Source organism: Arachis hypogaea, chromosome 20 (genome assembly GCF_003086295.3).
Source record: "Arachis hypogaea cultivar Tifrunner chromosome 20, arahy.Tifrunner.gnm2.J5K5, whole genome shotgun sequence".
NCBI lineage: Eukaryota > Viridiplantae > Streptophyta > Magnoliopsida > Fabales > Fabaceae > Arachis > Arachis hypogaea.
This window is the reverse complement of record NC_092055.1, coordinates 15,127,955-15,154,317: the sequence shown is the minus strand read 5'-3', so window position 1 is coordinate 15,154,317 and position 26,363 is coordinate 15,127,955. Positions and strand designations below refer to the sequence as shown.

At 32.8% G+C, this 26,363-nt stretch overlaps 1 protein-coding gene across 1 annotated transcript; it reads left to right on the top strand.

Annotated features, from left to right (window-relative positions):
* Positions 1–19,631: 19,631 nt before the first annotated feature.
* On the top strand, positions 19,632–23,047 carry LOC112784337 (protein HHL1, chloroplastic). The gene is made up of 6 exons (XM_025827492.2): positions 19,632–20,103; positions 20,189–20,326; positions 21,278–21,364; positions 21,509–21,556; positions 22,097–22,239; positions 22,720–23,047. The coding sequence occupies exons 1-6, from the start codon at positions 19,816–19,818 to the stop codon at positions 22,730–22,732; spliced, it is 717 nt and encodes a 238-aa protein (XP_025683277.1). The 5' UTR covers positions 19,632–19,815; the 3' UTR covers positions 22,733–23,047.
* Positions 23,048–26,363: the final 3,316 nt, after the last annotated feature.

Sequence of the window (26,363 nt, the reverse complement as noted above, 5' to 3'; positions counted from 1 at the left end):
TGTTCTGATCACTACGTGGTGGCAGCAACGGCAGCGATGGTGGCTACGTCTGCATCTGCGTTTATGGCTGTGACTACGGCTGTGGCGGCGGCATCAACTCCGACTGTCCCGAAGATCTGACTGATTCAAAAGTGGACGGAGTAGCACTAGTAAATCCTAGCTCACTACTTTGAACATCTTGTGATAACCAAAATCAGTTTATGTTATCTTAATATTTTTTTCAAATAATCAACATATTGAGTTGTTACCAACATACACATTTTAAAATAAGAATATTACCTCAGGATATGAAGCTGACAATGTTGATCTTCAAATTAAAAGCTAAAATCAAAGTGAACAAATATAAAATTTACAAAAGTACAACACAAAATTTAGTATAACAGATTCTCAAAGATAACAAGAACAAATTGTCAAAAATAACAAATTTAACATAATAGATTGTCAAAGTAACAAGAACAGGTTGACTTCAAATTCAATACATTAACAGAAATAGAAGAGAAAAACTATTTCTTTTTATTTTTAATAAAAAATCATCAAGAAAACAGGGTTGGGGGTGGTTCGTGGATATTATTATTATAACTCTGGTTTGAAAATCAAATGTTGATTATTTGATGATTGAGCTTAAACTAGACTAGAAAACCGTGTGCACTTTGATATGATCATCATATAAAAAAAAGTAAAAACTCACTGAGAAGAGGAGGTGGCAACGGCATTGAAGAGGAGGCAGCGGACGGTGTCGACGACTCAACGTGTGACGGTGAGAGTGAGTGAGGTCTGAGGTGTGTGTGAGTCTGTGACTCTGTGAGATATGGTGAGAGACTATGAGTGAGTGAGTGTGAAGATTTGTGAGTACTAAGTATGGTTTCTATCTTTAGGTTATGCCGTAAGGGTTTGTGTTTGTTTAGGGGAAGGGGAAATGGGAAATGAATGTGTGCAGTGCTGTGGGTCGTGACTCGGTGTGGGCCTAGGGGGAAAAGTAAGGGAAAAGGACTAAGGTGGGCTGGGCTGCTGTATGGCCATATGCCGTATCATCATCATCATCATCATCATTATTATATGCGGTTCGGTTCGATTGTGCAGAGTAGAACCGCAAATCGAACCAGACAGCAATAAAACCGATCCAAAATCCAAAAAACATCCCAAATTGAACGGTTTGAAACGGTTTTTGGTTTGGATCAGTGCGGTTTTGTAATTTTTTTGGACCGGTTTGGATTCAAACACCCCTACAGGCAGGTGTACCTCATCAGACTTAGTCTTATTATCATGCTTATCCTCAATCACATTACTCATAATCAATTATCATCACCCCCTTATCATCGTAATCATCTCAACCACATCCCGGAGCAAGCGAAATCACTCTACTGCATCTACTCGAGCAGGTATATTTCAATCTCAATCATTTATTACTATCTCTCAATATCATTATCTCCTTTACTATATCTCAATTATTGTAAATCATCTTTACTAGTCATCCTCTTAATCATTCTCTTCAATCTTAATCATAATCATACTCAACATTAATTCCATCAATAGCTCATCAACGTTTTCATCACGCATTACTTCCCGTTTTATTCTATTTTCTCAATTTCACTAACTCAACTCCTTAGATTTAGTCACTAACTCTTCCATCCTTAATTTTACTGCCTCTATTTTCTTATTGGGGTTTATAAAGGTATAAAAGGTTAAAAGAATGGTTAAAAGACTTAAAAATACACTTTTCTAAATTTTGGGGGTTGTGCGTATGCATGCATTGGCGCCCGTAGCATGGTTGAAATTTTGGGTGTCGCATATGCGAGTACTTGTTCGCGTACGCGAGTGTTGAAAAACAGCAGCCTTCACTCGTGTCGCATACCACGCCCGCGTACGCAAGTTTGCAATTTCGACGCTTCCGCATACGCATGCCTCCTTCCGCATACGCAGGACCACTGGACAATGCCCAATGTCCGCATCGCGTGGCACCTCCACGTACGCGAGTGTTGCAGAATTTGCAAAAAGCTGTTAAGTGTAAAAATCAGTTTTTGAACCCAATTTTCAAACATTCATATCTTTTTGTACAAAATTCATTTTTCAACTATTCTTGAATCATTGAAAAGATCGATAAATGAATTTTCATAAAAACCCAATTTTGAAATATTTTCAACTCCAAGAACTGAGTTACGACCAGCCGAAGTTGGCCAAAAATCTGTTTTTACTAAAAATACACATTTACCAATCCTTCAAATTGTTCACAAGCCAAATTTATTTTCACTACAACAAACCAACCCATTTCATATTTTTACACTTAACCAAATCCAAACTACCCCAATTACACAATTCAACTCAAATTCCACCAATTTCACATCTTAATCTTCAATTTCTAATTTCCTAGCAATCATTCCTACTTTCTACTCATTCATTATCAAATTTCCATTTGTTCTGGCCCAGCCCAACAAGGGTCTCGGATCCGACTGTGAGCCACTGATCCATCGGGTCACTCAACTCGAACCCAGGTGTGACCCGCATGCCACCTCACACCCCGCTGGGAAAACCTGGACAGCTAGCAGAAGCTTTCAGACATATGAGCCCAAGCAAAGGGGCCCACCCGAGTTTAGATTATAAATAGGGAGGGATCTATCCCTCCTCAGAGGTACATCACCTTTCTTACCCTATTTGGCCGCCTTTTCGTACGGACACTAACTTAAGCATCGGAGTGTCCTTGCAGGTGGCCTCATCCGCCGGCCCATTGACAGCTCGGCCGATCGCCTCATTTCCGAAGCTCGCGCCCAGGTCCAGATCCTCTCTAACACCTAGTTGCTCCCACCTCAACCCACCATCTGCCCGAGCAACCGAACATCATTCAATCACATACATCATCACACAATTCAATCATCACTTACCGTCCTTACCTTTTCCCCGGCCTCTGGTCAAAATTCACGGTCTCCGGCCCAAATTCACAAATGTAATACATATTCCACAACCAAAAAATCATTATCCAATTCATCAAATTTTTTAACACACCAAATATGCAAAATCACACAATTCTCAACCCACTCATTAATTACCACAACATATCAACTATACATATCAATGCCATCCAATTACAAAATCCAAACATAATCCTAGGAGTATCTAACCTAGGAATTCTTATCACACAACATAGTACTTAAAAAAAATTAAATCGTACCTTTAGTGATGGCGGTTCACACCCAACACTTGAATTCTCCACTTCAAGGCTCACCCAAAAGCTCCACAAGCTAATCCTAAGTTCCAAATATGTATTCAAAATTATCCAATACTCTAATATACACAATTTCATACATACATCAACCTAGAGTTTATAAAATCTCATAAATCACAAGAGTTGGAGGATTATTTCCTTAACCTATAAAAATAATTGATAAAACTCATCAATAGCTCATACTAGAGTACCCCTAAACAACCAAAATTACAAGATTTCCTCAAAACCCAAACCAAAACACAAAATCATAGGGAAAATGAAACTAGGTAGAGGATAATGAGATACTCACTACAATACCTAGATAGAATCAAAGAGGGCAAGAAAAACAATGCGTGGCCACAAACGACTCGTCAATCAGACCACCAGAGCAAAAGTTATGGAGGTTTGAAGTTGATGGTGGCTATGGTTTCATTTCTCCACTCTCTTCTCTCTTCTCTCTTCACCACCAAACCTCTCTCTCAAAATGGGAAATTAGTGCTGAATTTCATTAATTTATGAATGTGTGTGTGTGTGTGGGTTTGGACCCACTTGGACCCGGTTCACTTGGTTTAGTCCGTTAGGCTAATTTTGGGTTTAAAATTAGCGTTTTAACTCACGTTTTAAATATTTTTACCTTCTCAAATCATGAATTCTAATTTATGAACGTTTTCTCGTCCATAATTGATTTTCTCAGCTGTAATACTAGACAGATCTCAGCCGGTACTGCCGGTCAAATTTCCAATGCGCGTCTTTACGCAGAAAACTGTTTTTCGACTTAGAAAATTTTACTGAGTCCAAATATCATATTTAAATTGTCAAATTTCGATTGCTAAATTTCTAATCATTTTTGCCCATATTTAGTTAATTACTTAATTACTTACGGTTTGATTGGGTTTTACATTCTACCCACCTTATTTAAAATTTTGTCCACAAAATTTGGTTCATGAAAAGAAAACAAAACGAAACTTGGGCTAGGTCACCATTGAAAGCTTCCTCAAATTCAACCAAACTCACATTATTCATGCTACCATTTAACGTCAATTTAAATACTTTATCACCTCCCTCATACTTTATCACCTCCACTCATAAACTTAATCGAATTTTAAGTCTACGTCGTATTCCCTTGTCTTACTCTTAACTTTCTCTAGATCTTTCTTAATAGCTAATCAAATATCACGTTCATCTTCCCATATATAAAACCTTCCACAGCAACCAATCAAAATCATAACTCAAAGTCTCCAAAACTCTTCAAATCCTTACCAAAGTTGATGAAATCTCTTCTAAGTAGAAATTCACCACCCTTCGCAGGTTTCCTCAATTTAATCCAACACAACCTTAGCATTCCCACTTCAACACAACTCAACACTTCAAGTCCACATCTCGGATTCATTTAAAACCAATTATTTCCAGTCTTCATCCTAAAGCCAAAATCAGTATGATCTATTATCGTAATAACTGTCCTTCAAACATAACATCTTGCACTCACTTATCAATCAAATCCAATTACACACCGACACTCATTTCCACAACCATTTATAAATCAATCAAATCCTGTTGCCATAATCAAACTTAATTTTTTGAAAATCAACCCGCTAAAATCTTTGAGTACTTAAGCCTAAGATATACTTTTTAGTCACCTTCTACAGCTCCTATTCGCATATATCCTATGTTAATACTTCCGCAAGCTTCTGCTGCGTTACTTTAATTTTTATCTAGTAAGAGTCAAATCACTCATTCCTTAAGCACTAAACTACAAATTAACATATCAGATAATCACTAAATCCTATTTATGACAACTAAGATCAAATGCCTACCATGCATTCACATCATATTCCCTTATCAAACTACAAAACGTAGACCCGCTTCTAAGCTTTCTCAACATAACCTAAATAATGCTTACGCTTATCCCAAGACTTCAATTGTAATCTAGGACCTTAGCGTATTTCTAAGTTTAAATCAAAAGCTCATTAAAATCCTTAATCAAAATAATCATACTACCTAAGATCTTAACACAATTCAAGGTACCTATTTAGGTTATCCGTCCTTATTTACATTAATTACAACCATGTTAAATTCTCATAAAATTCTCACTCCCAACATAACACCAGCTTGCACCAATTTTCCATCAATTCACAATTTACAATATATGCATATTGTAAACCAATCCATCACCATCAAAATCAGAATTTACTCATTCATCCTAACTAAAACCGAATGCCACTCAATGTCAAATCCAGCCAATTTCAAGCCTAAATCATGCTCATTTACTTTTCTCCATTTCTACCTGTCTCGTGTACTCAACAATTTACCAAATATCCAATGTTATCCTAAGTTACCATATAATCTGCTTCTAAATCTAAATTCAAATACAATTTCGGCGTTAACAATCCTAAATTAGCAACTTATCAGTCGTACCATGCAGTTAACACATTACCACCAATCTCTTATTTACCTCTAACCAATGTATCAGACCCGGCGACATCCTCCGCTGTTATAGCATATACATAGCCTTGCTGTTGGGCTCTAGCAGCATTCCGGCTAGCCTTCTCAGAATAGTTCAAGGACATATGACTAGCTCCTCCATATCTGTAACATAGTCCCAATCCAGCTCTACATGGATTTCCTGGGTAATAGCTACCACACCGCCTACACATCATATCATTCTGAGGTTGCTTCCCATACCTCCTTCCTTAATGATTGTTGTTGTTGTTCTTCCTTCGAAAGCTATTCTGGGCTTGCTGAGGTTGTTGATTGTAACCTTCTCTCTTGAACTTTTGGCCTCTTAAAGCAAAGGATCTTGCACGTTCCTGATTGTGGTAGTCACCACGGTTGGTCCCAGGGGTTTCAATCCTCTTAGAGCAATCCTCTACCACACAGCTCTTGTTTACCAACTCCGAAAAGCTCTTGATCTCAAGAGGCGCCACAGCTTGCATGATGTCATCTCTCAGACCATCTTGATACTTCATACATTTTCATTCCTCGTACCCCTTAGGGGCACCCTGACAATTTCCCGAAAAGCGGCATAATTCTTCAAACTTGCTCGTGTAAGTAGCTATGGTCAAAGATCCTTGCTTCAGTTGTAGCAATTCCAACTCCTTAGCTTGCTTTGCAGAGTTTGAAAAATACTTCTTGTAAACTCCTCTCTAAAACCTCCTAAGTGATTATCCCATCTTTATTCCCTTGCTGCAATAGACAGTGATCTCTTTGCCACCACTGTTGTGCCTCCCCAACAAGAGTGTTTGATGAGTTGATGGAGTGTAAATAATGGATGAGGCTTGTTGATTTTGGTTTCAAAAGAGAAATAATTGAGAAATGGTAAAATCTAATTTTGCAGAAAAATGTATTTTTAGAAAATTTTGGTCAACTTTGGAAGGCCACTTGGCCCCTGAAATTTGAAAATCAATGAAATTTATCTTGAATTAAAATTTGGAATGTCTACTTTAAGATGAAACAAGTTTTGTAGCAAAAGTTATTGGTGTTTAAAAATTGGTGTTTAAAATTGAGTTATGCAGAGTTTGCAGAATTGGTGGCCGAACCAGGTTCTGCGCATACGCACGATACATGCGTACACATGACGCGCGTACATACAATGCATGCGTACGCACGATGCCAATTTCTTGCTAAAACTGAACCAGGTTCCACACGTACGCACAAGCCATGCATATGCACGATCTCCTATTTTTACTGAAATGTTATTTTTGGAATATTTAGCACATCCAACGAGTTTGTAATCCCCTGTAACCTCCGTATGAACTCTGCAAACTATATTTTTGACCTTAATATCATTGGGGATAGAATTAATGAATTTAAATTTGGGTACTCCCCTATAAGACGTGTAAAATCAAATGTATTAAATGTTGTGGGGATGGTGGTTTGTCCCATCTACGGTGAGGACGGTGGCTTTGTCTCGCTCACGGATCGATGATGGTAGTTATTTTAGTAATAGATGGGGTATGATTGGTTAAGATTATGATTGAACCAATTTGATTAAAGGCTTATGTCAAAAAGTGAGGATTTATATGAGATTTATGATGACAACTATGTTTGAGATATATGCTAGCGACTATGATTAATGATGGATTTGATGATGATAATGGATTTGATCGATAATGATTATTGATTAGCAAGGATGTGGGTTTTGTTCCTCTTGCATGATTATGTGATATGATAACTGAATTGGCAAGGACGTGGGTTTTTGTCTCGCTTGTATTATTGATATTGTGGGGATGGTGGTTCGTCCCACCTACAGTGAGGACAGTGGCTTTGTCCCGCTCACAAGTAGGCAAGTTGAAGTTAAGGATTCCCTCTTTTGTGTTGTAATAGAAAAGTTAGGTTGAGAATTTTCTCTCTTATTACATCAAAAAATTAGATAGAAGGTTGAGAATTTCTTTCGGTTCAATTCCCCGCTGATGAATCCACATTTCATGGTATTTATCTGCTTTAAATGAGTAGAATTCGTCGACTTTTCTCATATTTATTCATGAAAATTACATATTTTTATGATTTCTTTCTAATTGTACTTAAGTGACTAAAGCATGCTTTTGGAGGCCTTTAATCGATTAAATTTATTTCACTCTTGATTCCATTCGATGTCTTAATATGTGCGTTCAAGTGTTTCAAGACCTATAGGGTAAGGATGGTTTCAAAAATAAGGAATCATGAAGATTTGGAGTTTTGAAGCTTCAGTAGTCTCGCGTACGCGAGACTATTTCCGCGATGCATGATGTGAGTTTTTCCAGTCTCACGTACTTGAGCCCCTGCCGATACGCGGAACATCAAAAGCGTGCCTCATTAAAGGAACACGTGAGTGGTGATTTATGGAGCTTTTTTGGCCCATTTCCAAGCCCAAATTGAGGCTAATTGACTGAGGAATAGAAGGAGATGGACACACACACACTCATACTTAGAAAACAGTTAGTTTTTGTTTTAAAGTTTTTTTAGTTTTTTTTAGAGAAAGAACTCCTCCTTCTCTCTAGGTTTTTTTTTTGAGATTATCAATATTTTTCTATTGAATTGTGGTTTGGATCTTGTTTAATTTTAGTTCTTTTCTTAATTTTATAGTCATTGCACTCTCAATTATCTAGTTTACTTGTTAGTTACTCATTTTTGTTACCTATGACTATAGTTTGATACGATTGTAAATTTCGAATTTTTTTTAATTGAATTTGAATTTTATATTCCTTCTATGTCTATTATAGCCTTTGATAGTGATTATATATAGTGGGTTATTTTAACTTCTATTTATTTTGCAATTTACCCATGTCTTTGTTTAGTGCATACCAAGTGTTTGATGAAATATTTCCTTTGATTATGGAGTAGTTTTTCACACTTTTGGCTTAGGTTAAAGGAATTGGATAATCTTGAGTCATTGTGTCTAATTGGATTGATAATGTGGGGTCTACGTTAGTTAAATTGATATCTATTGACACTAGTCTTCTACTAAGTCAATTAATAGTTAGATTAGGACTTATGAATTGATGTTGACTATGCCTATTTGACTTACCTCAAGCATAGACATATACTTAATGGGATTAAATTCTCACAAATGTCGTCATATGATTGTTAGACGAGGATGGTGACCCCTTTTCCTATACCTTAGTCAAGAGATTTATACGTTTATACTAAAACCCAAAAACCTTCTTTGATTATTTTCTATTTTAGTTATTTCTAGTTAGTTTAATTAGTTTCCTTAGAATAGATTTTAATTCATGTCACTTCTTGTTGATTCCATAATTGCTTAGTTGATAATTCCATTATCTTGCTTTAGTTTCTTGCAGTTTAAGTTTCTCGTATGTTTAGTTTCGCAGTTTAATTTCTTATCATACACTTATTCATACTAATTGCATGGTTTTATATTTTCCTTCCTAATCTTGTGATATAATTAAGAAACTGTTTCCTAGGCCTTTAAACTGTCAATTTTAATTATCCTTTATTACCATTCGATGTCTTGATATGTGTGTTAAGTGTTTTCAGAGATTATAGGGCAGGAATGGCTTAGAGGATGGAAAGAAAGCATGCAAAAGTGGAAGGAATACAAGAAACTGAAGGAACTGCTAAAGCTGTCCAGCCTGACCTTCTGGTACTAAATTGACCATAACTTGAGCTACAGAGGTCCAAATGATGCAGTTCTAATTGCGTTAGAAAGCTAACATTTGGGGCTTCACAACGATATATAATTTGCCATAGCTGCCCCGAATCCAGGTGACACGCACACATGGATCACGCGGACACGTGATCTAGCGAAAACTCAATCCACGCGAACGCGTGGACGATGCTTCCGCGTGACTTTGCAGCGACCTGTACGTAGGCGATTTCTGGGCTGTTTTTTATCCAGGTTTCGACCCAGAAAACACATATTAGAGGCTATAAAGTGGGGGAATTAATCCATTTATAAAACACAACTTAATAGAACATTCATAATTCACAATTTTAGGTTTAGATGTAGTTTTAGAGAGAAAGAAAGGTTATCTCTTCTCTCTTAGGTTTAGAATTAGGATTTCTTTTACTTTATGGTTATTACTTCAATCCAGGTTCAATGTTCCTTTAATTTATGTTCTCTTCCACTTTTATTTATTTTATTACTTTAGTTTGTTTATTTTCCCAAATTGGTTTATGGATTCCTATGTTTAATTTTATTTTCTATTTAATATAATTCGAGATATTTCAGATTTATGATTGTTTTCTTCTATTTATGATATAAATAATTTAGATTTTTTTTCCTTTTCTTTGGTTAAGTAATTGGTGATACTTGAGTTATCAAACTCAGCGGTTGATTGGAAATTGGAAATTGCTGATTGATTTGGATCCCTCTAAAGCTAGTCTTTCCATAGGAGTTGACTAGAACTTGAGGAATCAGATTAGTTAGTCCACTTGACTTTTCTTTATTTAGTAAGGGTTAACTAAGTGGGAGCAATAAACAATTTTCATCACACCTGATAAGGATAACTAGGATGGGATTTCCAGTTCTTATACCTTGCACTGGTGTTCATGATAATTAAGATTACTTTCTTGCCAATTTATTTTTCTGTTCCTTATTTCCAAAAACCCAAAAATACATCTTTTTCCATAACCAATAATAAATCCACCTCCCTGCAATTCCTTGAGAAGACGACCCGAGGTTTAAATATTTCGGTTATAAATTTTATTGGGTTTTGTTACTTGTGACAACCAAAACTTTTGTACGAAAGGATTCTTTGTTGGTTTAGAAACTATACTTACAACGTGATTATTTTTATAAAATTCTTTACTAGCAAAAGTCCTATCATCACACTATATCCCAGATAGCGCTGCCTACAGTGAGATAGTGGAAGGCAGAGGATTCCCTCCAGAAGGTTGAGGATTCCCTTCTTGTTAATCATATATATGTGTGTTATGTTCCTCCTGGGGATGCATGGAAGAGAGATAATATCTAGATTAGCTACTGGATGTGTCAGATCTGACAGTTTAACCGACACGTGAACTCACGGCCAGTAGGACAGGCATGCATTATATTGCATTTGTTTGAAATTCCTTGGGTCTACATAACTGTTTTGGTTTGTCTAATTAACATTCTGTTAACTGTTAAATATACTATTTATTGTAATTTCTCTCTAACTGTATTTGCTTTGTATTGCTTATTGTTTGTGTTTGATTTCATTAATGAGACTTGGGACTGGGATTAAAGATGATGACTTTTAGGAATGAATGGGATTGGTTGTAGTTTAGAGTACGTTCAATTTAGCAAAATTAACCCTGTATGGATTAGTTAAGATCCTAGGCTTGGATTCCTGAGAAGTTGGAGATCAGGATTGCTTAGAGGGTTCATATTTCCTTATATAGTCTTTATTTGGAACCGTTACCCTACTGGAAACCTTGGGGTTCTCACCCATCGTGAATTTGTTGTTTTTCAGATGCAAGATGTAATGCACCTCGTTAAGAGTGTGGGAGTTTCAGGTGGCAAAGCGAAGAGGATCATCTTTGAAATTTATTTTGGCTTTAGAATTTTCTCCACTTTTAAAACTTTACTGTATATTCTGTATTTTCTCTTAGAGGCTTTTGTTGAAGACATAGGTTATATATTTTGAAAATTCTCAAGTGTTATAATATTCTAGCCGGCCCTTCTCTTCGTGGGTCGAGACTAGTGACTATTATGTATTCTATTGTGAACTTATGTATATGTTTTTCTTTTTGTATACGACATTTACTTGAGTCAACGTATTTCGCATGTGATTAATGGCTATCAACGTTCACTTTTCTTCACAAGCTCCTAGTTAAAATATTATTCTTCAAATATTATGTATGTATCTCTCTTTTTAAGTGTCATAATGTCACGCCACCATTGATTTACGACTTAAACGTAAAGTTCTGTGTAGTAAGGTGATACATTGTTCACTTAATCCGTCTAAATTCGATTCTATTAAATCAGAATCCGTAAAACTATTCTATACTAATTATGTTCTTTCTTCAATACTTACATCTACCAGAGTTGATCGTGGATAGTAATTTTTGAGTTTTTGATAATTTTGAGATTTTAGTGACATTTTATTAACTTCCAAGCTTATGGTATTGATAGTCGTTTGTCCCCTACTTATTAATTTAAGTTTTTCTTTTATATCATCTATGTCACCTTCGACATTTGTTTTCAGTTTGATTATGTCAGGATTTTGAAACTTGTATATGGGTTTTTCTATGAGTTTGCTTTTTCTATGTTTATATTCAATTTTTTTTAGTTAATTTTTCATAACATCTAAAACTGTGTTAGTATAGTTAAGTTGCTGATGAATTTTTTTAATGTCATTTTTGTCTACAGCACTTTTTAATTTAAGTTTTTCTTTTATATCATCTATGTCACCTTCGACATTTGTTTTCAGTTTGATTATGTCAGGATTTTGAAACTTGTATATGGGTTTTTCTATGAGTTTGCTTTTTCTATGTTTATATTCAATTTTTTTTAGTTAATTTTTCATAACATCTAAAACTGTGTTAGTATAGTTAAGTTGCTGATGAATTTTTTTAATGTCATTTTTGTCTACAGCACTTTTTACACTACTATCCTTGTAAAGAGTGGCTTCTAATTGTAAGTCTTGGGCCACTGGTAGTTTTATGATCTCTCAAGGAGGATATTGTTATTCTATAGCTTGACATGGATTAGTTTTTCAATCAGTGGTCGTTTTTGTTAAAGGACAAAACTCTCTTTTAAAGTCTTGAAAATAATTATTAAACCAATTAAAGAAATATAAATGAATTTTATTTTTTTATCAAATACTTATAATATAATTCTCTTATTTCTATGGTTTCTTAAAGAATATCTAGTAAGATACCAATCTCTTAAATCTTTATTATATTTTGCATTAAAATGTTCACTGATCTATTTTTCAAATTCATGGCAAAGTTTTGATAACAACTAAAAAATACTAGGCCATCATGACAATTACTTTTTAATGTGATAATTAGAAATTTTTAAAATTTTTTAAAGAGTAAACTACCGTTTGTATCCACGAAAGTTGAAAACGTTAACACATCTACCCATAAAAAAGGAAATTACTATTTGTACCTATAAAACATGAATTCCATATAACAAAATTATTCAAACACTAAAAAATCACATAAAAATTTCAAATTACCCTTATCATCATCTGTATCATCTTTTCCCCTCCACTACCACCACCACCACTAACCCCATCCTCTCTCTCTCTCTCTCTCTCTCTCTCTCTCTCTCTCTCTCTCTCTCTCTCTCTCTCTCTCTCTCTCCTTCCATTTTCTGAGCTCGCCGCCGCCGCCAGAGTCCGTCAACTCTGTCAACTCCTTCCTCTCTCTCTTTCCCTCTCTTTCTTTCTGTGATTTACTTCTCTCTCTCTCTTCTACTTTTTCGAATGGTTGCGTGATGTAGGTTCGGTGGTCTCTGGGTTTGCAGATTGGGGAAGAGCGGGTGGAACCGCAGAGTGGATATGGGCTGGATCGGAACTCTGTGTCAGCGAGAGATGGAGGGCTAGTTAGAACGGGTTGGGGCAGCGGTAGCAATCAGGCAGCGGCGGCGGCTCTAGGGTTGCGAAAGGCTGTGAAAACAGAAGGCGACAGTGGTCCTAGGCTCGCGGAGGTGAGGCGAGGGGAAGAAGAAGAAAGAGAGAGGAAAAGGGTGGAGGAGGAAAGAAAGGGGAAAGGACGCGATGGCAGCGAGTGGAGGTTGGGTGGGACTTGACGGGGCCAGCGACTGTTGAGTGCCGCGGTGGTGGTTACGCAGAGGAGCAGAGAAGGGAATATGGGTGAGAAGGGGCGAGAGAGAGAAAGAAGAGAGGAAATCAGATGAGGGGGCGACAACTTGGTGGTCGCCGGTGGTGGTGCGGTGGTCTAAGACAATTTATTTTTTCTATTGTTGTTATTGTTGCTTTATGTGAAGAAGATGATAATAGAGGTATAGTGGTGGTGGTGGTGATGGTAGTGATGAAGGAAATGAGGTAGTAGTGCCTTTGAACTCAAAGTTTGGCTCAGGCGAGGAAGAGATAGGGAAGGAGAGAAGGAGGGGTGAATGATGCGGATGATAATAAAGGTAATTTGAGGTTTATATGTGATTTTTTAGTGTTTGGATAATTTTGTTATATGAAATTCATGTTTTATGGGTATAAATGGTAATTTTCTTTTTTTATGGATAGATGTATCAACATTTTTAACTTTTGTGAGTAGAAATGGTAATTTACTCTTTTTTAAATCTTGTATTTTTTTTAACCATCAAAATGGAGATATTGATTTCTAGTCCAAAATTAGATTTAATTGCTACTTGGATAAGCCTTATATAAATAAAATTATAACTCTTTTTATGGTGTTCTTTCAACTTTTCTTCTTCTAATATATTTATAATATGATTACAACTAGTTTTCGGATAGGTATATTCCAATATATATATTTCGTTATGTTTTTGTTCCTAAAAAATCTTACTTTTATAAACCTCATTTTTACTTATAAATGGTACAGATCAATTATAAAACTTTTTTTTAACTAAGTTAAAGTCTTTAATCACCAAGCCATTATCCCCTTTCAAAGGTTCATGTTACGAGACCATTTTAGCTGACCAATAATTTTACTGTCTTTAGGTAGGACTTATTACTTGAACTGCTCGCTGAGTTGACTAATGTATAAATAGTCTTCACCTCTACATTTATCTTGAAAAAAATTTTGGATAGTGTTTAAAGAACTCTAATGGTTTAAATAGGTTGAATAACTATATAATAGTATATATATATCTTTCTCTCTGGTCCTCAGAACTAAGCTTTTACTTGGTTTGATACGAATTCTTTTTAGAATCTTTTCAATTAAATAAAAATGTAATTGTAATACATATAAATATACTAAAACAAGTATTAATACTATCAAAGTATCTAAAGAATTAATGATATTAATTTTAGAATAATACTTACAATATGAACATAATATAAATTTGTATTGAATTGACTGATGCTTGTTGTGAATACAAATATTACAAAAAAAGTTTTAAAAATAGTACAGAGTATGTGAATTCGTCCACAATAATTACAACTAGATTCATAAAAATTAGGGACATAATTGTAAAATAAATACTAGAACAAGGAAAGTAGTTTTTCTATATATATGTTGTATGTGTAACACCCTAACTTTCAGCACCTCATAATCGTATTAAAAACTCAGACGTTACTTACCTCTAAATCTTGTTATTTTATACTATCTTTATTTAATATCGAGTCTTCGCGAATACGAACCGAAACTTTAATTAAAAAAACGAAAAGTTTTTACTTTTAATCACTTAATCACAAATATATATATATATATATTCACATAGCATTATATACATAGACTTATTTCAAGATTCTCAAATACAAGTCTTATCCCCTCTAAAAACTAAAACAATAAATGACGAGAGAAAAATAAAATCTAACAACTCAACTTGTAAACAGAATCTTCTATACTCTTATAGTTCCGCACTAAACCTTCGCACATGTAGCTGAAAGGGATAAAAATAGGAGATAAGAACTGACGAGTTCTTAGTAGGATCAGAGTTAGAAGTGATTATGAAATGATTATGAATGAATATGAATGAGAATGAGGTTTATGCACTTATTTTATCTGAGATACGAGTTTTTCTGGGTTAAGAGCAACGACTTGCCACCACGTGCTCCAGGTTGAGACTCGATACTCTGTTGATCCTACGACGTAAGGGTGACCGAGCACGTATAAATTCTCGGGAAGGATATCCCCAATGAGCAAGATTTATATATGAGAAAAAGCTATGCATAGACTCTTTGGGATGCGTGTCGAGGGACAATCCAGGGTTTAGCAGCCGGACTTGTCGGGTTGGCTTGATAACCGATAGATGAGACTTATCAGCCATAGGACATGCATACATGATATGCATATTGTTTGAATTGCTTGCTTATGCTCTAATTGGGAGTGCCTATGTGACTTTAATATGCTTAATTGTCTTACCTGCTATCTGCATTACTTGTATCCTAATTGTGTTTGTTATTGTTTGCTTGCTTGTCTGTGTGGTTCCTTAGAGTTGGAGGTTTTGGAGGAAAGTGGATGATGAAAGGTTAGGTTAAAGTTTTGGTAAAGTTTAGGAAGCCTTAGAGGACCACCCTTATTTATGGTTTCTGTTTTAATTCCTAAGCTTTATAATCTGAGTGTAGGAGTTCTAGGATTGCCTCTGACTTTCTCGAGACCTTATATCTTATGTATGCAGCACCATTACCATGCTGAAAATTCCCAGTTCTCTTCCATACAGATATTTGTAGGCTGAGTTCGGAGCTTGATATTTTATACCTTGACTCTCTACTCTCATTATTTTACATATATATGTTTATGAACCTTAGCTTTCTTCGTACGTAAGTAATCCTTATTTTTTAGCGTTGCGCTTTTAATTTTACGATTTTGCTTTACCTATTCTTCAAAACTCCTAGTATACTACGTTCTTTCGATTATATATATATATATATATATATATATATATATATATATATTATTTTAAAGATTATAATACCATACCACATCTGTTTTACAATTTAAACATAAAATTCTGTGTGGTAAGGTGTTACACTAATAACATTTCAAATATTATTCACTGAATTTGAAATAAAAGAATTAAACTTTAGTTCATCGTATATTCTTTCTTTTTATTTGGAAAATGAGTAAATCAAATTCAGTTTTAACATTTCTTAATCATTTATATATCCATCACTATATATTTATTGATCACACATTTTTTTTATTAAATAATTATAGAATAATCTAACATATACTATAATAAAATAATCAAATCTACGAAAACAATTAATCAAATTTGGTTACAATTATATCATATATAATTGTTTAGCAAGAAGTCAAATACATACTTTTGTATTCGGTGATTGACTGATTGTTAATTTTTAATGTATATGTAATATGATTATAAATGTTTAAAAAAATTAAAATAGAAAAGATAGCACAACGTACAATTGTGTAAGGAATATATGTAATAGATAATGAGTTATAACTTAAATAATATAGAATAAATTATCATTTGTATCCATAAAAGATATAAACGCTAACAAATATATTCATATAAGAATAAAATGACAATTGTATTTACAGAAGATAGTTTCAGTATGCCAAAAATACCCTAACGGATCAATTGTGTAACCAACGTCCAGATACTCTTGGCATATGAAAGCTATCTTCCGTAGTTATAATTGTCGTTTTATTCTTATATATATACATTTGTCAGTATTTATATCTTTTATGGGTTATCATTGATAATTTATTCTTTTTCTATACTCATCTAAAGTCTCTCTATTTTTTATAAAAAAAAAAAAAATATGTAATATGATGATCAAATATATATACATGCTTCCAAAATAGAAATTTGACCCATTTAAGGAAAGCTCAAAAAGCTAAATGCGCCAGCTCATTTATTTTAAGTCAGCATACGTAATTTTTAATTAAAAAAACAAAAAATAATTTTTAAATTAAAATATTAATTTTGGATCAAATTTTTTGTTTTTTAATAGGTTATTAGGCTAGAATTTGAGATACTTGGGTTGAATTGTTAAAAATTTTGTTAAAACTTAAAAACATTAAAAGATAGAAAAAAAAATGAGAATATATTGTTAAACAGATTATTCCCAAGAATTCAACCTATTTTGACAGTCATAATACTTCAATCATTGTATAAGGATATATTGTTTTTTATTTTTACTATATCTAAATTAAAATCTTTGTTTATTTTATTGTAAATTAAATAGAGATAACATAGTCACACACAAAAATAGAAACAAAATAAAATATGATAAGTCTAATAAAATTATTTATGACAGAAGAAGATAAATAATTAATATTTTGATATAAAATTTATAATAATCGTTTTATATATAATTTTAAGCTTAATTATAAGCTTATAAATAGGTTTAGTTATTAATGAGTCCTGTCATAAATTAAACTTAATTTTCAAGAGTTACATCTAATCTTAGCCGAATTCAACTCAACATATCTCGGTTAGAGTTAAGTATTGGATAAAATTAATTGACTAATAAGTATGTTACGTATATATAAAAGTTAATTATTGTTTAATATAAAATATATATTAAAATATAAAATAATATTAAAAATAAATTAAATAATATATATAAATATATAATCATTAATTTAGTGACCAACTATTAATATACACAAACATATTTTTTAAGATAAAATTAATTAGTCTCAATATTTTAAATCCTTCTAGTGTAGAAATTTAGTTAAGTACGATTTTAGTGTCTAAGATATAGGACGAAAATTTTGTTCGTTTCTAATTTTTTTGTGCATACAAAATCGTTTCTAAGGTTTCAAATCAAGCTTTAAAATTGTTATTTTTACTTAAATCTTAAAATTTTAGACCAAATTACCATAATAAAAAAAATTATAAAATAAAAAATAAAAGAAAGAGAGTATTTTTACTCCTACAAAAGAGAAAGAAAAAAAGAAGAAAGAAAAAAGAAAGATGATGAAAAAGCTGTCCACGACCTATCTCTATCTCTATTTCTGCCGTCATTTCCGTACGATTTTATTCCCTAAGATAAGGCTTATTTTAAAACTAAATTAAATATTAGGGGCGATTTAGTATATAAAAAAAATTAAAAACAAAAATTTTTTTTGACTTATACGTTAATAACCAAAATCGTAATTAACCCGTAAAAATTTCTTTAAAAAGTCTTTTATATTTTAGGACCTAGCAAATAGTGATTGGCCATCATGACATGAATTCATGCGCCTTTCTATGTGCCACGTGTATAAGTATGACTCTCATTTCTTATTATTTTTTACTAAACTTTTTTTTTTTCTAGGAACCACATAAATTGAAGCTTTATTAAAAGCATTTTTAACGGAGTATTTTAGAATATTATTTTTTTATATTTTAAAAAATAAATTAATTTAAAATTAAAATTTTTATTAAAATTAATTAGTGAAGTGAAATTGATATTATTTTAAAAATATGATATCATTTTAATAAAAAATTAATAAAATTTTACTATTTATATAATTATGTCGATAAAATAATATAAAATTTTAATTAAATTAAAATTAAATATTAAAAAAATAAATTTTATTTTAAATTTTAAATTATTATTTATAATATATAGTCTCATAAATATTTATATATTATTTTATAAAATTTAAAATAAAATTAAAATTAAATTTAGCATTAAAATTGCTCTAAGATTCGACAAATCACTTAGGATTTAGTCCCTGGTAGAAATAGAATTTGAAAATTTTTACCTATTCGGCTTGCGTTGTTAACCACTTGTATTGTGAATTTGTGAAAAAAATAAAAAACATATTTTGTTAACCACTGAATCATATTTTGTTAATACTTTTCATAAGTTTTAATTTATTTTTCAACATTTTCGGACTAAATTTAATTTTTCAATCTTATATAAAATAAAAATATTATATGAATACTAAAATTATATATTAATACATATAATATAATTGTATGTAAATGAAATGTTAGATTTTTTTAATGAAAAGATTTATAGAATGAGACACTAAATTAAGATCACAAATCTCACAAATAATTAAAATTATAAATTCATATATTACTAAAATATATTTTTTTTGTCAATAAATTATAATTCAAATGGGATAGTCTCCTTATACTCATCTAAGAGATTGCAGATTTAAATTTCTTATCTTTGATAATAAAAAATATTTTTTTTTATTTTATAAATGTCCTAATTTTAGATAAGCTAAATTTTAAAAAGCTAAGAAAAAAGTTTAAATAATATAAACTATTTTTATTAAATTGCTCAATTATACATGTTTTTTTAATATAAAATAATTATTTTTGTTGAGACATAATATATAATTAAATTTATATGTAAAACTATTTTACTAAAAGTGCATCAAAACAATTGTTAAATTAAAGCTTTTCACAAACTTTATTTAAAAACATATGTTTTGGGTTTTTCCTTAATTTATTAATAAAAATGTAAAGAAAGATAAATTAAAAAAAAAATGGATAAGAAAAGGGCCTTCTGTAGTGGGGAGTCTAGAAGCAGTGAAGCACACAAACACCTGTGTTTTCTATTTTCTAATCCTATCCATCAATACTAATACTATCAAGTATCAACCATCACAACTATTTAGTTAGTTTCAAAAGAATGGAAGTGGCGATGTCACTGAACGCGCTCGTACGGCTTCCTCCGTCGAGTTCAGCTTCAAGGCTCAACCTCCACGACGAAGCTTCAGCTTCACCAATTAGGCACTCTCTTTTTACTTCCCGAAATACCCCCAAGCCTCCTCAACGACGCAGCGCATTCTTCGTTGTTGAAGCCAAGGGTAAAAAGGGAATGATGGCTCGCCAGTATCAGCGACCCCCTCCTCCTCCCTTGCCCAAGCTCGAGGACGATGGAAACCCCAAATTCGTTATCTTCATTCGCATGGCTGACGTAATTCATTTTATTTTATTTGTTTAATTAACTAATACTCTTTTCCATTTCTTCAATTAAATAACTTATGTGTCATTATTTTTAGCTGTACATATGGTACCCTCTCAGCATAGTAACGGGTGGCACCACTGCCAAAATCATGGTTGCAGCAAAGGATAATTTTCTTGGCAAGTATATATACAAAGATACACTTGATAGAAATCTTGCAGCAGTTATTTACAAAGTAAGTCATTTTTTCCTTGTACTTATTTATTTATTATTATTATTATAAAATTTGGCGGTGTTGGTATGAGACTGAATTTTACAATAGCCTTAATATTCAAATTGTCTATTAAAAATAGCTCCTTTTAGAAAGAGTTCATTAATCATATTAGTCCTAAAAGTTACCCCACTAGGTCAGATCTTTATGATAGCTAGATGATGACGTGTTTAATTACGTGTCAAGGTAACATGACGTGTTAATGCCACGTGTTACAAAATAATTGATTATGTCATAACATGATATGAAATAACCAATCATTCTGTAACACGTGGCATTAATATGACATGTCTTTATGTCACGTGGACGTGACTCATATCATTTAAATTGGAGACTTTGCATGACTTTTATATATTGGCCACTTAAAAGTGTTTGTCTAACTTACAAAAAAGGGTTAAAAATTAATATTTAATTTTAAAAGTATAAATGTAAATAATTATTAAATATTCAAAATTTGCGATAAAAAATAAATTAGGCAAAAGTTAAACACTAAGTTACAGACACCATAGAATTCACCTTTACATATTTGATGTTCATAGAAGAATGGTGAGTTATATGATCTTAACTAACCTCAGTAAAGCAGAATACTGTATTTTGAAGTGGATTGTTATGACATTCTGAACCCTCAACTCTTGACTTCTTAATGAATCTTTTTTCAAGTTTGACTTGCGGTTCCGCCTCTAAAGCGTGATTGTGAGCTGAGATTTTAGCAGGGGGGAGAAAGAGAAGAGTTCAACAAGTAACTGTATGAGTCTGTTTTACACTTATGACCCTTTTTTGCCCCTTCGAAACCTCAATTCATTGTGTCCGGGAGTAAAATGAACTCACAACTACTCTTAAAACCCCTTCAGTTTCCTCTATGCTTAATTACAATATGCTTTCTTCATTGCTGATTGCATGTTTGAATTTAAATAGGATGAGAAGGAGATACAGAAAACTGCATTCAAGCAGCATGCTGTGCTGCGGGACGCCACTGATTTCAGATACGGCTACAAACTTGTTGTAATGTCCTTATACTTTGTTTATATGCCTCAATATTTTAAGGCCATCTTTAAATATTTCTAGTGTTGGAAGTGAACATCTCACAATCTTTGAAAGGAAGAGTCCTGCTTGTTTATCTAACTTATCAATATGCTGAATTTGCAGGAGAATAACAATATAAGAGCTGCACTTTCTACGTCGGATGTTGTTGAGGTGAACATTCACAAGATTTTCTTTACTACTACTACTGTTATTGATGTTATCATTTTTAATGTTTCTCGAACAGAGTACTTTGGTATTTTCATCTAAATTTTCAATCTTCCTGCATTAGATAGCACATGTTCTTAAAGATGGAAAGTGAGGATCCTAGTTGTTTGTATTGATGGATTTGCAAAAAATTGGAAACATCATTAACACTCAAAGATTTAGGTTTAAGCAAGTAGATCAATGATTGCCAGATAGTCTATATTACAAACTTTATGTGTCATGATTATTAAATCACTTTCCCCCAAAATTTTAAATTGTCAAATGGAAGCACATGAATAGACTTATTCTAACATGTTTTCTTGCATAAGAGTCTTTTTTGGAGATGAAACATGTTGAAATGATTTTAGTATTTTACATTGAACCATATAGCCATATACTTCCTACTTTTAATATTTTTAGAACTTAATGTTCCAAAAAAATTAACTAACAAACTCTGTTGATGATTTTCCTCTAACATGTATTGTGGTTTGCATGTCCATTTTGAAGCTTCCAACACCGGATAAGCTAAAAACCGTACTTGATAAAGTGAAAGACTTCTTTGGAGATGCAAAGGAGTCCTTTGGAAAGATAACGGCCTTGGGCTCTACTGAAACTGAGGAGTCTGAGGGAGGTACAAAAGAAAAGTCCAAGTGAGTTTCCATGTATATATATATTTTTTTATTTTCTTTGCTGCAAGTATAATTTACCCAAAGGGGAAATAGAGTATATTTTATACCATGCTCAATGAAGGGGATCCTTGGAGCAACAACTGAGTTGTCTCAGTGGATCACGGGTTCAAACCGTGGAATCAGCCACTGATATAATTATCGGCTCAGGCTGCTTATATTACTCTCTTTGGATGTGGCCCTTCTCCGGACCTTGCATTACCGCGGGTCGCGGGATGTTTGTGCACTGGCTGTCCTTTTATATGACCCTCAATATTCATGTATTTTATATAATGTGATGCTTACCTCCTGAGTCTCGTGTCAAGGAGCTCAGCGTAATTTACCATTCTTCTGTTTCTCTGCTACATATTGCCTTTGGATGCCCACATTTGGTGTGGTATCTCTGATTATGGCTGGTAATTCTCAAAGTTTGTGTTGTTCTATACCATTCTGTGCCAATGCCAGGGTTAAAGGATGAATCTGTTGCTGGGATCTATTTGCTTCGTTAGTTACGAAGCAGCCGATGACTGTATGAGCTCCGAAATATTCGTGGTATTTGTGGGATTGGTTAATGGAAAAGGTGCCATGCACAACAATGCTGCTCATGGTCTTGTTCTTATATATCTGTAGACATAACATGACTTTTATATTTCTTGAGAGTGAAACACCACTTTTATGTTGCTGATCACAAATGCAATGGCATCACTATCAGTTCAAGAGATTCCTAGAACTGTTGTACAAATTATTTGTTGTAATATCCATACATTTATTTCACACAAATTCATTAACTTTATTTGGAGTTGCAAGTTATCAAGCTATTAAGAGTATCTTAGTGATAAATTTGGGCAGAATGTGAGAATTTAGGTTTAAAAACTAATGAAATGAAAAAAAAAAAAGGAAGATGTATAACTTACATTCAGAAGTCCTAATAATAGTTCTAATATTAATCCTTTAGATGCCAATGATTTGTAATTATTTTGTTGTCTTGTCAGTGAAAATACACAAAGCAGGCATAGAATGGCAAGTTTTTAAAAATACAAAAATTGAAAAATAATAATTTTTATTTAAATAAAGAACGTTGTTATGAAGATTTTTTTTAAGCAAACAAAATAAATTATTTACTAAGATATACAAAGTTGAGAATATTTGTGTTTTTTTTTTTTGTGACAAGCAATGCAATGTTTTTTTTTTTTTTTGTTCGATGGATTGGACAATCCCCAATCCTAGGTTACATACTCACATACCCACCCACACTAACCTAGCCACTGCTAGGATTCGAACTTGTGTGGCTTTGGATTGAAGCAAATACTTTTGCCACTGAACCACATGCCTCAGCCACAGCAATGCAATGGTTTAACTCTTCTCCTCGGAATCTTCAAGTCAGTTTTGATAGTGAGAATTTTTAGTGAGAATCCAATATAATTTTTGTCTTTTCATACTGAGCCCAATTTAGCTTGATAGATATAATGTAAAAAAAGCAACTCTGATTGAATTTAGATTGGATTTGGACTTGGACTATGTCCCTAGTAAAGTCCAACTATGGGAAAGGGAATAATTGCACTCCCACTCCATCCCTTCGGAGAAGCTTTAAAGTCCAACTCTTAGAAAGGGGGTAATTGCTCTCTCACTCCATCCCTTCCCAGAAGCCATCAACCACCCACCTCCTCTCTCAATCTATTTATTTTATTTCTATTTCAATTTTAATATATTTTTTTATTCAATTTGAGTTCTTATCTTCTTGTTATCCTTTTTTCTGATCAGAATGAGAAAAAGTAAAACATACCTGAAAAAGAAAGTTGAAAAAAGTAAGAAGTTGTGCTGAAAATAGTTTGGAGAAAAATAGCAAAATTGAAGGTGGAGAAGATGGAGAAGAAATGCGTGTGGAGTAGATTACGGAAGAGAATGAATTTTAATGATCATCTGAGTTTGGGGCATTATTTTGTACTAGCCCCAAGGCTCATGAAATAAGTTACGGTTTTAAACTCGAAAGATCGTTGTATTAATATGGAATCTTTAGCATTGAAATATAATCCCAAAAATTTAGAAAAATGTACCATCAAGGTAAATTAAAAGGATATGAAACTGTTATATGAAAATGAGGAATGCTAGGAGCAATTTTGGTGTTTTGTAATTATCAATTAACTATTAATAGTGTTTTTAATGATGTGAGATTACATCTAATGGTAGGAGATCACTCACTTTTATTTTGATGGTTAAGTGCTGGCTAAAAAATACAAAAATTACTGCCCGTAAACTTTTCTATATGAAAATAATATTATAAATAACAGAATATGAAAGGGAGGTACATAATCTCAGATACTCGTTATCTCTTTATTCTGATTTATATAGTTAATATATATTATTAATGTAAATAATATGATCTGAAAAAAAAACATTATTATCGGTGGCTGAACTACAATAAAATTATATTATTAATCAATTAGAAATATTTATTAATTGTTAGGGATAGTTTTAATGTTTGTAACTTTAACTTATTTTCTAGTTTAATTTTGGTAAATCTTATTACCAACGAATAAGATGTCACTAATACAAATTTATTTTATCAACAATTTCGGACTGTTAATAATATTTATGAAAATTACTTATGATATTTTTTTTTTTTACTTTGACCGTCGCTAAAAATAATTTTCAACATTTTGATCATGGATAAATGATACGATATTATATCAAGAAATATAGAAAATTATATAAAAATCAAAGAAAATAGAATAAAGATCTCTTGAATTAGGGTCGAAGAAGGGAATTAGAATTTTCAATTATATGATGCATATCGACACTATTATCGCATAGTCTTATTTATGACATAATATTTTAGTTGAGTTATAGACTCAATACTAATCCTAACACTACTCTTCCCTTTAAAAACAATCTTACCCTTAAGGTTGCGGGGAAAAAAAATATAAATCCTAAGTAAAATTTTAAATGTAAATTACAATGAATAAAAAAATTAATTAAGACTAAACTAATATTTTCTATGCTATTGCTTAAAATAAAAATTTACCACCAAAATTTCATTATTTAAAATGAAAATCTTTAGTGAGAATCCAATATAATTTTTGTCTTTTCATAGCTGAGTCCAATTTAGCTTTATAGATAAAATATAGAGAAAGCGTACTCTAATCCAATTTAGATTGGATTTGGACTTGGAATATGCCTCTAGTGAGGTCCAACTCTGGGAAAGGGGATAATTGCTCTCCCACTCCATCCCTTCCCAGCAGGGGTGTGCATGGTCCAGCCTAGTCCGAAGATCCGGCCCGGCCCGACCCGAAAACCTGGTTCGGCCCCGAACACTGTAGGGGCTAATTTGGTGTGATTTCACCGGGTCTAGGGCCGGGTAAAGGTCTCAAAAATAGACCCGGTCATTATTTCGGGTCGGGTCTGGGCCAAGGCTCGGGTCACCCGAACTCAGCTCGGTGGCCCAGCCATCATACACAATTAATATTTTGTGTTATTAGTGATGGATGATAGTTATTCTTATGTGAAATTTAAGTATTGTAAACCTTAATATTTTGTTTTATTAGTTATTATAAGACTATAAGTTAATGTTTTATGTTTAAAATGCATAAGATTTTAGACAAATGCATAATATTGTGTTATTTGTATTGATTTAAATATTTGGTGTTATTAGACAATATTAGTATTGATTATGGATATGCTTTAATTTTAGAGAAGAGTTGGTTCTTGTTATATTTTTCTAAATGAATTTTACCATGTCAAATAATAGTTAGAGTCTTGAAAATTTGGATATTTTCACATGCTAGCTTATAAGAAAGTATCAAGGTAATATAATGTTAGCGGCCCGATTTTCACCCAGTATAATCGTGGCCCGAAAGTATATAGGTTTCATCAGGTCTAAGGCTGGGTTCAGGTCTAATAAACAGGTCCGGTGTATATTTTGGGTCGGATCTGGGTCACATCAAACCCGGTTTCACCCGACCCATGCACACCCCTACTTCCCAGAAGCATATGCGCAAGAAATGGCGATGCTCTCAAGTTGTTGTTGGATTGCAAAACCTCCATAATCAGTATTATTGCAGAATTTTACCAGAAAATCTATAGCATGCCTCCTATAAACTCTGGGCCTCAGC